This window comes from Cupressus sempervirens, chromosome 3 (genome assembly GCF_028749045.1).
Source record: "Cupressus sempervirens isolate cs-2001-9-10 chromosome 3, ASM2874904v1, whole genome shotgun sequence".
NCBI classification, from domain to species: Eukaryota; Viridiplantae; Streptophyta; class Pinopsida; order Cupressales; family Cupressaceae; genus Cupressus; species Cupressus sempervirens.
The window spans coordinates 1,018,274,136-1,018,289,626 of record NC_143120.1 but is presented as its reverse complement, the minus strand read 5'-3'; the positions used below and the strand labels follow the sequence as shown (position 1 = coordinate 1,018,289,626).

At 35.6% G+C, this 15,491-nt stretch overlaps 2 protein-coding genes across 11 annotated transcripts in view; both read left to right on the top strand.

The window, feature by feature from the left end:
- Nucleotides 1-15,491, top strand: part of LOC149570238 (ran-binding protein M homolog) — a 249,221-nt gene that overhangs the window by 201,453 nt on the left and 32,277 nt on the right. The gene's annotated exons all lie outside the window — the stretch shown is intronic.
- LOC149570239 (uncharacterized) lies at nucleotides 3,599-9,948 on the top strand. 2 transcript variants are annotated; one of them, XM_089822865.1, is made up of 7 exons: nucleotides 3,599-6,464; nucleotides 6,656-7,310; nucleotides 7,450-7,682; nucleotides 7,798-7,950; nucleotides 8,099-8,499; nucleotides 8,637-9,042; nucleotides 9,177-9,948. In XM_089822865.1, the coding sequence occupies exons 2-7, from the start codon at nucleotides 6,688-6,690 to the stop codon at nucleotides 9,755-9,757; spliced, it is 2,397 nt and encodes a 798-aa protein (XP_089678991.1). In that variant the 5' UTR covers nucleotides 3,599-6,464; nucleotides 6,656-6,687; the 3' UTR covers nucleotides 9,758-9,948. The 2 variants fall into 2 exon arrangements, with proteins under 2 accessions (XP_089678991.1, XP_089678990.1); XM_089822864.1 differs by having other exon boundaries at nucleotides 3,599-7,310.

The window sequence follows — 15,491 nt, the reverse complement described above, 5'->3', positions numbered from 1 at the left end:
TAACATTTTTTTGAACAGTTTGTATAGGAAATGATGTTGGGCTTTATTGCAGAATTTATTAGGGGATTCAGAAGCATAAATTTAATAAACACAAACTGAAATCATTTAAGCTTGTAAGATATATATCAGAATATGGCAATGCTTGGTTGACATTTAACTATCTGAAATATATAAAATGTTCTCATTTTTTTTGACAGTGAGACAAGTTACAGAAGCCAAGTCTCATCTATATAAACTTTAGGACTGACTTTTCTTTGTTGAATAACCAGTGCTTGCAGACTTGGAGCAGTACCTATAATAACTACCAGATTCTCTACAACCTTCGAGGCTTCACCTTTAGAAAATGACTCACAATTTCCTACTTTGGGAAATAATGTCATTTAATGAGATGAGTATTAAAATAGGTCCTCACTACTCTTCCCTTCACAGCTTTGCTAAGAAAGAAGGTACCTGTGTGCCAGTTGACTGTGTAGTACACCAAACAAGTCTAATGCATCTAGCTATACCAATGTTCCCTGTGTCTCTCCTTTGACCACAAATGAATGCCTTCATAAATTTTGGGTAGTTGTAAAAATCCCACAACAAGGATGGGATGATATGCACACCATAATTTTTAAATTTAGTCCCATGTAAATGAGTACAGTTGAGTCACCTCCACTATTCCAAACCTCATGTCAAAACCCACATAGGAAGAGAAAGTATTCATGTTATTGAGAACCTTGATTTCAATGTTAATCACAATATAAATTCCTTGGCTGCGGTATTGTAGTGCCCTACCAAGGAACTTTCGGAACCAAGGGTGACAAATGCACTCAACAAAGTTTTTGAAGCATGGATTACCATCATGTACACACGTGCAAGCATAAATAAGATATAAACATATTGCAAGCAAAACACGATATCATAAACCGTGCACAAGAAGAAGATTGAACATACTTCCAGGGGTTTCGAGACGACCGCCCACCAAACAAGTATGAACAACTAGGCCACATTCAAACCACCACATGTGGTTTTGGACCATGTCTATGAACCTCATAGGATAAGATCGGACCGTTGTCAACGGTCGCTAACGAAGAGATAAGTTCATCCTCAACAAAAATTGAAAACATGGTTCATTTTTGAACCCAAATCGAAATGTGATTCAACAATCATAGAAATGAAATGAAAAACAAAATGTAGATTCATGAAATCAATCTCGAAAAAAGAGAATCTAACTATGGAATTTATTTTGACACAAACCCAAGTGATTAACATGCTATCACATATGCACCGTATATGTCTCATGTGCAGAAGTAGGTTATGCTAGAGCCAGTCATAAAATAGATGTGTAGAAATAATGAATACATGTGAAGGTATAACAAATGTTTGAACATAACACATGTAGAAACATCCATATGCGCAACTTTCTTGGGAATGCATAAAACTACAAAATGATAAATGGCTTCTCCAACAAATAGCCTAAAAAGCACAACATTACACTGGGGAGTACCAAGAACATAAAATCGAGGTTGTACACAATACATCCATAAACATCAAATTAAATCTAATCTAAAGAGCATAGTGATGCAAATATACAAAAATACCGAAAAGAGATGCAAGGATAGGAGCACATCATGCTCGAGCTCGAAGACTAGGGGATGCCCACCATTTGTACATTGGTCCCCAATAATGGTAAAGTGCAATGCCAACCAACCATGTGGTACCCTCAAGCCCACCTCCATCGTGTTAGTAGAGATAGTCACTCGACCACAACCACAAGGTATGCACACAAACAAGGAGTGGCTAATACATGGCAATTAGTGCAATCAAATGCAAGTAGTCAAAATGCATGGAAATACACTTCATGCAAGCAAATGTCCCAAACACACTAATAGTACCATATATCCATAGTACATTAAGGTACTACTCATTGTTATTGAAACTTGATGCAAGAGTAGCAACCATAGGCCTCCATGGGTTAATAACTTAATAGTGACATTTGGGATCAATCATCATCTACCTTTTGCACAAGTCACTTATGGCATCCAGAGATTCAGTGATTTCCACAAGTACCATCTACCTAATGTTTGGGTCAATCTTTGACATTCATGAATTTAGTGGTTTTCACAATTATTCTTTAAGGAATGCTAATTCAGCCTCCCCTCTCAACATTCCAGATGTTCAACATAATACACTCAAATATTGCAGTCTATAATGACTTACTAGTCAAAAAATTCAGTAAGCAAGAAAATATTCATAATTTCATAAGGAGCTACAAAAGGTTATGGTCATATAAAACAATATAGCAACTTTAAACCCACTTAATTTTATTATCACTTTTATTAGTTTACCACTTTTGGACCGTACCTCTCAACACACCTAGTCGTATGACTTGACTTCACACGAAGAAGAAAATATCAACAAGGTTTGTCTACTTGGTCCACACCGAGGATGGAAGCACACGCTTGTCCAATTGGTTCAACCAAGGACATGGATCACAATGACTAGTCCACTTGATCTACATCGAGGACGTAAGCGAAAATGTCCACTGTCTACACCAAGGTTGTGGGTAACCAACACCAACAAGCATCACAATATTAGGAGGTTCGTACGTTTTCAAACACAAGGCAAGAATATTGAGTATATATAAGACCACGCCAAATAACAAGTTGCTCGAATTACCACTTTGCCAAGAACACAGATTTCGATGGAATCCATCAATCATCTCTTTAGAATGCAAGGTAGGCTCAAAACATTGCAAAAGCTAAGTTATCGGTTTGGGTTCGGCTCCAAGTTTGAAGTTCAAGAACCGGTTCGCAAGTTCGTCAAAATTTTGGAAAGGGGTTTGGGTTCGTTTGTACAAAAACATATATATATATATATATATATATATATATATATATATATATATATATATATATATATATGAAGCATGAGTTAAAATTAGAATGTATCATAGTAGCATAAACACATTTAAACAACAAAAACACCCTTAAACTTGTAATCATAGTGATCATACTCATATAGTTCAATCAATTACAACATCAAAGATTCAAAACATAAAAAATATCAAGTATCATTGTTTCACGTTTATTGTTCAACTAATGGAATGAAAATCTATTAATATTCTAAGTTCTTCAATCTTTGTCTTCTTCTTGCTTGATATTACTTGAGCTAAGGCCAATGGGATCAGCAGCAAAAACAACAATGGTACTGGCATCAAAGTCATCAAAATCATCCATTGTAAGCTGAGCAGTGGAAGCATCCAAGTCTACAATCTCTGCACCTATATCCCACTTATTTGTATTCTTTATTGTTGTGCAAAAGAAGGCACAAGTTGTAATTTTTCCCAAAAAACATTTAAATCTTGCCCACAAAACAACTATGCAGCCATTCGCGGGGCCAGTTCGATGCGGGTTTGAACTTTTTGACTTGGTCTGCCTGGGTTTGAAAAAGAGAACCCTGCCCGAACCAAGTTCGAACTGGACCAGTTCAAACTTCTTTTGGTTTGGGCAGGGGAGAGGGGGAGGTACCATGGTAACTTAGAGCAAAATTGTCAAAATCCCAAATTTTGGTAAAATTTGACAAAGTGGAACAATCATCAAATAATTGGTAAATGGATAAGTTTGGATTGCGATGATTACCATAAATGTCCTAATTTCATTATGACTATGCATTCCTACCGTAATTATGGAGTATATCTAAGGCCATTATATAAAACATGGTCAACATGCTGACATAAAAATTTGGGGCTCATGCAAAATAATGCACCCACAAAAAAGCTCAAAACTGAAACTTAAAATCTATGGACGAAATGAAAACCCATTTGTCTAGAAGGCCAATTTATCCGAAAAAATCCAATAAAATTCCTGTTTCGGGCACACATGTAAAAACAGGCACCATAACATTTCAAAACCCATATTTTGGAAATGTAAAAACATGAAATGTTCATAAAATAGAAATCGGGTAATGGAATGCAATAAAATTTTGGGGGAGTAGTAATTCTGAACCCACGATATTAAAGCATTTACTTTGAAAGAAAATATGAAGCGGATCAAAAGAAATGAAGATCCCTACCTCACAAAAAGTGGCAAACCATAAGAAAGTGGAAGAAAAGAAATCCCTTTGCGATAACTGAAACAACTCCAGAGTCCATATGAATGAGAGCATTCACAACACGTATGCTACAAGCTGCCACCCACAAGGATCCGTCAAGCAGATTGATCATAATGAACAAAACACTGATTTTCACCAATGCAAATTGGAGCAAAATCCTAATTCCTGAAAAACCCCGTAAGAGAAATAATATCTTACAAGTCACTTTTTTCAAAAAGGGATTTAAATAAATCACGTAGGCAAATGTAGAGCCAACTATAGACTTTCTCAAAATTTGACTGGATTAAATTAATCCTATTCCAATTGAATGGAATTTAACTAGGGTAAATTTAACTGGTAAATAAAAAATAAGTTAAGTAATTAAAATCAGCATTTATCTAAAACGCTTTTGAAACAACTGTGAGAATTCTAGATGCAGACACAATACTGTTCTTTCACAAAATGCATATGTAGTCTGAATTTACCCACATGTACTGGAGGTATAACAATTAATCATGGATACATGGTTAATTCATGAAAGGCCGGTGAAACTATTTCCTGTACCATTTCTGGAGACAAGATATGGTCAAACCTACAGCTCAGGCAGACATAATAAAACACACACACTTCAAGTGGAGCTACTCAGAATATAAATAGCCGGAGCAACAATAAGTAATCAAACTATTCCTAAGGGAACAGTGATGCTTTAGGGACTTGATCAGTCAAATTTATTAGAATTTTGTGGCACTGGTCATTCCATATTTAATCCAAAAATATACATAATCATGTTAATTAGCATGAAAGCATTAAAATAACCATTTACAGCAATAGGAGCCTATATCAGTGGAAAATTTAAATGAAATAGCCATCAGTAATGACACAATATAACAGGAAATTAACGACAATCATCATAATAACATAATGCATTATTTTTCTAATACAAAATGCACCAGAATTATTATAAAGCATCATGTCACATGCTGACAATATCATCATGTATATATGATTGAAACAGTAAGAAACAACAAAATCTAATCATTTAAATTAGCTTTAATACTTGTAAAGCCAAAATAATATACTGCACGCAATGCATCGCGCTGTGCAATGTCTGATCACATCATATTGATAACCAAAATACTAAGCAGAGTCCATCTCGAAGCAAGATAATATAAAATAGAATGAAACCACTGGAGGCACTACAGGTATTCCCAATATTGGGTGACAACTAGTCCCCATGAAGGAAAACAAGCCACTGTTGACATAGAAGTCTCCACACTCAACATGAAGATAGAATCCCTGGTAAATTTGTCCACATAATGATAGAACTATTGTCCACTGCAATGATTTTATAAAATGATATAATTGTTTATTTGCCCAATATAAACAATAGTCAACCAATACTTTAACTTGCACCGCCAAATGCCATTTAATCGCTCTTCTTGTATTTCTTTCATTTTGTGAATTGTTAATCTCCCAACATACAAAAATACATGGTATCACAAAGGTAGCCTGGGTGCATATTGCCACTTGCTCCCAAACTATAAAATAGTTGACCTGCCATAAATGATAGTCAGTCGTCTATTATTCTTATTACGGCAGCCAAATTTTATTCTGAATAAAATAAATGTTGCACCTGCACAGAAATGAGCAGGAATAAATCGAACTGAACACATGTAGAATAGTGGCCATTATAAATTTACTTGCATTAAATATTAATGAATGGCAAACACTATTTGATATGAGTATTGCCTCAAAATAAACTGCAACAACTGTACTATGCAACTAGCAGGATTCCTTTAACAGTAACCTGTGAATGGAAGTTTGATATGCTCGGACTTCTGAATCTTGAAAACCCATTTTTAGCACGAATGAAGAATTGGGATGATTCTTCTACCTCCACCTAGAGCAGATCTTTCCATAGTTCCAAAAATCGCCATGAAATCGCCGAAATCGCCAAAATCGCGATAAGATTCATGGCTCCCGATTTTTTTGGAATCGGAAATCGCTGGTGGCGATTTTTTCGCATGAATCGCCTGAATCGCCAAAATCGGCGATTCATGGAAAAAATCGCCAGAATCGCCATCGGGTATCGCCAGAAATCGGCCGCGGCAGCAAGGATAGAAAGTTCAATTTTTTAAAAAAAACACATGTTTTATTTGCTTTCTAAGTTGACTTTCCTCTTTGTTATAACCCTAAAGAGCCTTCTATTTGCTTAGTATGAGTAGAAGAGAGGAAGAGTGAGAGAGAAGAAGAGAAAAGAGAATCCATAGGTTTCCAACCGGCAAGAAGGAAGAGCACCAAAGAGATCAGAAGTCCATTTGGGGAGGCCATAAATTGCATTGGGAGCATTAAGGAGTCAATATCAACACTCCTCAACTCATTTGCAAGAGGTAAGTGTTGGTTTTTTTTTTGCATGTTAGTGTAGTATGCATTTTTTGTTAAATTTTTTTAGTGTTCATTTGCAAATCTTGAATGTTTTTTATTTTTAGTTTTACTAAATTGCAAACTAGGGTTTGTTGTTTTGTAGTTTTTGTTTATTAGTTGCAAACTTTGATTTTTTACATGAATTTTTTTATTGCAGCAGCCCTTTGCTTTCATTTTCCAATTTCCACAATGGGTAAAAAAGATGAATGCTGGAAATATAATGAAGAGTTTCCTGGGAGAACCAAATATCAAACAAAATGTATATTTTGCAAAGAAAAAATAAATTCGGGAGGTATCTATAGATTGAAATACCACATTGCTGGCATACCTGGCCATGATGTCACAGTTTGCACTCAACAAACCGCTGAGGCAAAACGCTCTTGTTTAGTGGCATTAGAAAAAATTGAACAAGACAAGTTGACTAAGAAAATGCAACTTGAAGGGTTAAGAGGTATTGGCTCCCGTGCTCCCACATCCGCAACCGCATCTACATCTGCAAGTGCATCTGCATCAGCTTCCGCATCCGTAGGTTGTGTTGGGGAGGGTTCTTCTAGGCCTCCTTTTCATCCTAGTGCTAGTGCTCATGTGAGTGTTAGTGGTAGTCGGTCTCATACTGAGACAGAGTCCAACACCAACCTATTGCGGCCTAGAGTGCGGAAAAGAAGAATGGATAGTTACTTTGTGCCCCGCACTACTCCTGGCTCCCAACCCACGCTTGAGGGCATGAGTTTGAACAAGGAGATTCATGATGCTGCCAGAAAAGAGATTTGCAAATTCTGGTACTTTTGCAACATTCCATTTATTGCAGCCAGGTAATTGATTCTTTTTTCTTTGTTATCTTCAAAGTTAAAGTTAAAAGTAAAAGTAAAACTTTAATTATATCTACTTGTTTTATGATTTTAGTTTTTGACATCTAAATTTCTAATCAATATCATTATCTATTTGTGACAGGACTCCTTATTGGCAGAACATGATAGATGCAGTTGCCATTTGTGGTCCGGGGTTTAAAGCCCCAACTGAGGCTGAGTTGAGTGGATACCTCCTGGAGGAAATGGTTGAGGATATGAGGCATGAGCTTGAGGACAACCGAAAGGAGTGGATCGAAAAGGGTTGCACCATCATGACTGATGGTTGGACAGATAGGAGGGGAAGAACACTCCTCAATTTTCTTGTATCCTGTGGAGGTGATTGATCATTCTACTTTCCTACATACATAATTTTGAATCGTGATTGACTATTTCAAATTTTGATTTGTTGATTGCTAATAGTAATTATAATTCGTTGTTTTGTTACTTGTAGGATATACCATGTTCCTCAAATCCATTGATGCTTCTGCTCATGTAAAAAACGCCACATACTTATGTGAGGTTATTGAGGAAGTTATAGCAGAGGTGGGGGAACAACATGTGGTGCAAGTGGTGACGGATAATGCAGCAAGTTATGTTGCTGCAGGTAAACTTTTAACTTTTTAAGTTTTGAAAATAAATTTATTTGAATTTTGAACTTTTTCTAATTCTAACTTAGAATTTCTAAGTTTCCTAAGTTCTAAGTTCTAACATGTTTGAAATTTGAATTTCTAATTATCTTAAAATTGTTGTAGGCAAACTTTTGATGGAGAGGCACCCCACCATATTTTGGTCCCCTTGTGCAGCACACTGCCTTGACCTCATGTTGGAGGAAATTGGCAAACTTGAGTGGGTCAAGTCATGTGTGGAAAGGGCAAAAAACATATGTAAGTTTATTTATAATCATTCATTTGTCCTTAGCACAATGAGGAAGTACACAGGAGACAAAGAGTTAGCTCGTCCAGGGATCACGAGGTTTGCCTCGAATTTCATCACTTTGCAGTCCTTGTTGACATCAAGGGATGATTTGAGGAGCATGTTTGTTGGGCGGGAGTGGATTTCATCTTCCTATGCTACGACCACTGCAGGGATAGATGTGGTGGATTGCATATTTGATGATGATGGTTTTTGGAAACCTGCTAGAGAAATACTTAAGGTAATTTTATTGCAATTTAACATTTAATATTTTACAGTTTACTATGCTAATTGTTTAATGATTTAGTTTTACCTTATATTATTGAATTATTCTATGTTTAAGTTTTGACTCAAATTTTTGTTTTACTTTATATGTAGGCCACTGAGCCTCTTGTATCTCTCCTACGAACTGCTGATGGGGAGAAGCCCTCTATGGGCTACATATATGAGGGCATGGATAGGGCCAAGGAGGCCATTAAAGCTCAGTATGCAGGAGTGCAGGAGAAGTATGCCCCTATTTGGGACATCATTGATAGGAGATGGCAGAATCAGCTCCACAGACCCATCCATGCAGCAGCTTACTTTTTGAATTCGGCATTTCGTTTCCGTCCTGACTTCAAGGCGGATGAGGAGGTTCTCACCGGATTATATACAGTGATCCAGAGGTTGAGTACTGATGAGGATAGCAGTGCTGCAATTATTGAGCTTGATAAGTTCAATAATAAAGAAGGGCCACTTTTCTCTAGCAGGGTAGCCATAGATGCTCGGGAAACAATACAGCCAGGTAAAAATTAAATAATATATTCAATGTTCATGAATCTAGATTCTAAACTTAAAGTTGATTATGTAATTTTAGAGTTAACTTGTAATTTGTAATTTGTAAATGAGACTAATTATTTTTATTTTCCCTTATTTCAGATAGATGGTGGCAAATGTTTGGGGCCACAACCCCAAAACTTCAAAAAATTGCCATTCGTATTCTGAGTCAGCCAAGCAGCGCTTCTGGATGTGAGCGCAGTTGGTCCATGTTCGAGCACATCCACTCGAAGAGGAGAAACAGGTTGACAGTGCAGAGGTTGAATGATCTTGTCTTCGTTCATTACAACCTCCGTCTTAGGATCAGACAGATTTTGGGCACTGACTCCTCTCCGATCATTCTGGAGGAGATTGATCCAGAATCAGAGTGGCTCACAGAGGTTGTAGATCCAGTCTTCACTGAGGAAGACCGTGCGTGGATTGACCAGGTGGATATAGAGGCTGAGGCAGCTAGAGCACGTTCTTCAGGCATTGGTAGACGCACACGTGCACGCACAGACACAGGCCCTAGCGACATTCGTGAGCCCATCTTATATGCGGGAGATATGGCTCGACAATCCTCTAGGACCTACATTAGATGCCTTGCTACTAGGCAGATTGGATACTCAGAGGCTGAGGCTGAGGCTGTAGCCGAGCTTGAGGATGATGTTGAGGATGATGATGACTATGAGCCTGAGGCTTGAGCTGGAGCCTTGTTTTTATATTTTGTTTACAGATATTGATACTGAATCATTGATAGACATATGTTTCAAAGTTTCAAACTTTCATGGATCTTCATCTTAGATTCTTACATAAATTTATGATTTGATGTCTTATGGATCATCTTACATACATTCTATGATTTAAATCATTATGATCATTTGATTTCTATTTACTTCAGCTAGCCTACAATTTACATTTTAGAATCTTAGATAACATAGTTACGTATGTGATGGATTTTATGTTTCATGTTTATGTATGTTAAGTTTTAACTTCTATTTGATGATGTTATAGTGTGCTTAAGTTATATTCAATAAAGGGTGCATGAAATAAGTTTTAAATTGTTAAAATCTTTAAATTTAACGGGTTTTTTCAAATTTGCCGATTCATCGCCGATTCATTGCCGATTCATTGCCGATTCACGATTCGATTCGACCTTGCCGATTCCGATCCGATTCCGATTCATGTTTCTTTGGATCTTTCACTTTGAGGCACAACCTGAGAAGATAAATTTGAGAAATCTCTCAAGTCAATTGAAGATAATTATAGATCACCCAATTTTTGTTCCATCTGCACGGGACTGTAAATATTAACAATATTAGTTCTCGTGTGGTTAGTCCAATTAGTTCCTTTGAATCAATTATTTTATATCACCTTTTGAATGCTTGAGGCAATAATCAACAATTAATTTTAATATCCCTTTCAATATATTTTAACCTTTAGGAAACTAAATAATGTTTAATGTCCGACTTGTCAAAATGGAACATTAAAAATACACACAAAACAAATCAGAATCCCGCAAGGGAAAATTACCAAGCAGTACTCTTCCTTGTGACAATCAATGCAAATTGTTCTTAACAAATTTTTTATAAAATTTATAACTTGCTATATGTAATTGTACAAGCTTTATTTTGAGAAATGTCTCTTTAAATCCCATGTTTTTAATAGCCATCTCAAGTGCTGTCATTCTGACATTTTTGACCTATTTGATTTTCATACGTTTTCTCTTCATAGGCATTGCTGCTAGCTTTTATGTTTGGCATGATGATTAGAGATGCAGTTGTTTGATGAATAGGAATGGCTATAAGCTGGTTCCTGCCATTTTGTATGTTTAATTAGTTGTCAAATTCTATATGGTGTCCCCGTTTGAAAATGTAGATGAACATCCTATGTTGGTACACATTTTACGTTGGGAATCAACCTGGATTAGTATTGGTTTTTCTTACTATCGATAATAAAGATATCTCTTGAATTTTATCTGTGGTATTTTTGGCGTTATTTGTTTTGTGTGGTAGGATGTTGTGTCTACTGGAGTATCTTAAATAGAGGATATAATATGAACAAATACTCTCTTACAAAACTATGTTATTCATTTTGAGTTCAATGGATATATTAGGAAAAAGGGAATATCCAATAAAGATGTGCGCTATAATTCATAAAGATAAATCAAGTCATGAACTTGAAAACATGAATGGTTGTTTAGATGTATAATTAGCCAGGCTTGATGGTCTTTATATGAAGGCATAGAATATAAGTTGATATAGTTGATAGTTGCTCTATTCAAAGATGAAAATACTTGGTGTAAAATCCATATAGAAATGAATAGAGGTTTTTACTTTTTAATAGTAAAGAGTCCAAGTGAAAGCTCCTGAAAGAGAGATTATGCCATTAGGTATGATTGTTGGTTATTTATTCATAACCAATTAGGGCCCGTTTGGTTGCTGGAATAGGAATACAAAATTAGGAATACGTTTTCTATTTTCCATTCGGTGCATCAATTGGAATAGGGTATGCCATTAGATATGATTGTTGGATATTTATTCATAACCAAGGTTGCATGGGTACGTGGGTACAGGAACGGGAACGGGTACGGGAGCGGGTACGGGTATGCATATTTTTCAAAATAGGGGACGGGGGTACGTGTGTAAGCCTAATTTTTTCTATATAATTAATATTTTATAGAAAATATAAAAATCAAAATATCTGTCATGAGTCATGACATTGAGCATTCAAAACAAGAAATTTGAAAATATAAGCCATAAGTCAAATATATATATATATGCTATTGCTGAATGTTTAAAGTATTTTTCATAATTGGGGACGGAGGTACTTGGGTATGTCAAACTTACTTAAAATTTACACTTTTATATTTATAAAAAATCTGATTTTATGAGTCATGACAATGGTTTTTCAAAACAAGAACAGTGATAAAGTTTGCAAATGTAATGTACTGTTTTCAGTTTCAGATTTGCTATATGTTTGAATACATGATAAATGCTTAGATGCATAACAAAGAAGGCAGACTTTAAACATGAACAAGAAGATCCTAAACCATATGACAATGACATATTGCAAATGATAAACTTTTAACTTGAACAGTGATAAAGTTTATTGTTAATGAGTATCAAAGTTTCAAACTGATTTGGTATTGAATTAAGTTTGATAAACAACAAGCTAATACAAAAACAAAAAACCAAAAAAAAAAAAATCAGAATCTTAATCAAGGTCCTTAGCTATGATGCTCTCCACCGAGTACCCGGTACGTGGGATACGTGTACCTGGTACTTGGGTACGTGGGTACGAGTACTAGGGGTGTGGGTACAAGTACCCATGCAACCTTGTTCATAACCAATTAGGGCCCGTTTGGTTGCTGGAATAGTAATAGGAAATTAGGAATATGTTTTCTATTTTCCATTCGGTGCATCAATTGGAATAGGGAATAGGAATACATATTCCCATTTTGCCTCTAAAATGAGCTTATGTCCATTCCAAAAAATAGCTGTTATTGGAATAGCCATTCCTATTCCCAATATGCATTCCTATTCTCAATTTCTATGCGTGCAGCCAAATGGGCCCTTAGTGGATGAAAACAATAATATAGATTATATTATCAACATTCATCTCATTCTCATTATTGTTTGTTTCTTTTGATGTCTTGCCTTAACATAATTGTGGTAATTGACTACCTTTTCTATACATGTAACTCTTTAAAATCAATTTCTGGTCTATGATTTTACCTTTTAAATATGTCAAGGATACATTTCTTCCTTTCATACCAAACTAATGCCCATGAAGTAGACAACAACAATGATTCTCTGAAGGGGTAGGTTTAGTCACATAATTTGTATTCTCACCCATTTGAGATAATATTAGATTGCTCATAATTTCTTGTCAAGGTCAATAACTCTAATGAATTGTTTTCTATGAATTACTTTTTTATGCTGCTTCTAGGAACCCCGACTAATGTGGAAAATCCATCAACCCTTTTCCATCTTGTACCGCAAAAAAGTGTTACATTAAGTTTTAGAGTTGACAGGGTTGGCAGGGTGCATTTTAAATGATGTGTTGGGGACGACTATATATAATATTTACAATTTCAGTGCATTGGTATATAGTCCTTGTTTTTATGCTATCTTATTCTTGATCAATACACTTGATGCAAGAGAATCCTTGGGCTGTTGGCAATCTTGCATCAACCAAAAAGATTTTTTCTGTTTTCTATTTTCAGTTACCTGTCTAATAGTTTGATCTTGGGAACACTTGTTTGTTCTTTCCAAATTCCGCGAGCTTGGCTTCATATTGTTGACCTGACATGGAACATTTTCTTAAGTGCATAGAATTTAATGTTACACTTGGCTTGTTCTTCATAAAATGCTTGGTATTTAATTCAATGAGGTTCTATATTTAAGAGTTAGCTTACGCGCTCTTTGATCTAGGCAATTGACTAATGTGTGGGCCTATACCTAAGGTTGCATAATGTTTTGTAATGTATTATGTATCTAGTCATTAGTTAATTAATGATCTGTCCTATATTGTAATGCATGTTTCCTTTCTTTGGAGATTTTGAACTCAAAGGTGACCTGTTTCTCTAGATGGCTATATATGTAATGTCCTCGAGTCTTAGAATGTAGCATGGAAGGAGTATCTTGTTGGTTTCTCATGCTCAAGAAGGAAAGCTTGAGAGTAGCGAGTTTGCTCTGTAATCTGGAATGTAATTGGCCGTAACTGGGAAGGCCTTACAACCTGATATATTGCTTATCATTTGGTATGCAAGTTGTGTAATCAATCAGTATTCAGTTGTGTATATGAAGATCTCTAGTTAATAATTGTATTATTTGCAATTGCATCTTGTTATACTTCTATTGTGTTGTATTTTCTCGAGGCTTGGTCATGTCCTTTGGAGGTAAACCTATCTTGCATTGCATCAGATGGTATTGGAGTTGAAGGTTGGATCTTATTAGAGCTTGGTTTAATCTTGTTGATGACTTATTAGAGAATGATTGGATCTGATGGTTGCTGATTTGATATTGGTGACCTTGTGTAGACTTGAATTCCTTGGTTGCAGGGTGGCAAATTGTGGTTCTGACTCACAATTCTAGAACATGTTCAAGTTTTGTTGGAATTTTGTTATAGACTTGTTGATCCTTGTTGGTGGACAGAGCGCCGAAGTTTGAGGCATTTGCACCTTGTTTCCTTTCAGTATACCGCCTAGAAGAATGAATCCTAGGATGTTGGAACATATGTTTGAAGATTTCAAGGCTGAGATAAGGAATGAATTCTGAAATGTCTTGATTGGCTTGAGAAGAAATCCTGAAATTGAAGAGGAATATGTTGAAGCTTTTGAAGATCTTGAAGTATCTGAAGTAAAGATCCTTGCAAAACAAGAAAGATTGTTGAAAACCATGGCACAAGTTGGTAAGAGTCATAGAATGAAAGTTTCAAATTATTCTAGTTCTTTAGATCTTGAGGAATTGATAGATTGGATTAATGAATTTGAGGATTACTTTGAGATTGAAAATATTGTAGATCCATAGAGAGTTAGGTTGGCACAAACTAGTTGAAAGGTCACGTTGCCTTGTGGTGGAAAGAATTGCAGAAGGATAGAGAAGATAATGATGAACCTAGGATTAGTAGATGGGAACCCATGGTTTCTAGACTGAAGGCTAAATTCATCCCTAAAGATTGTGAACTTGAGTTTTATAAGAAGTTGCAGAATTTGAAGTAGAAAGATATGTCTGTGAAGAATTATATTGAATAATTTTACAACATACAAATCAGATCTGGACATTACGAATCTTCTTAGAAAAAAATTGCAAGGTATGCAAATGGTTTGAAATTCAATGTTGAGGAAGAATTGAGTATTTTGAAATTTAGCTTAGTTGAAGATGCTTATCAATGTGCATTAAAGGCTAGAGAGAAGTTAGGAAGAAAGCAGGGTAAATTAGTAACCAAGGTTGATAAGGGTAAGAAAGTTGTTTCTGATAAGAAGTTTGTATTCAGAGGTACTTCTTTTAAATATGGTAAGGATGGACATTGAGCTTTTGAATGTCCTAGTGTGAAACTTGATAAATAGAACTTAGTATAGGAAGAGCAAAAGGTGGAATCTTTTGATGTTGATTTGGCTTCATCTGAAGTTGGAGAATCTCTTTTGATTAGAAGAATCTTGTTTGCTAAGCATGATGTGGAATTAGTGCAATGAAGAAACTTATTCCAAACTATTTATAAGTCTGGAGGTAAATGTTATAAAGTTATTATGGATGGAGGTAGTACTGATAATCTTGTTTTTGAAGAGATGGTTAGGAAACTTGGTTTACACAGATTGAACATCCTACTCTGTATGGTATTAGTTGGTTTCAATAGGATTATTGGGTCTAGGTTAGAGAACAATGCTTGGTTAATTTTAATATTGGACTTTTTAAGGATGAAGTATTATGTGAT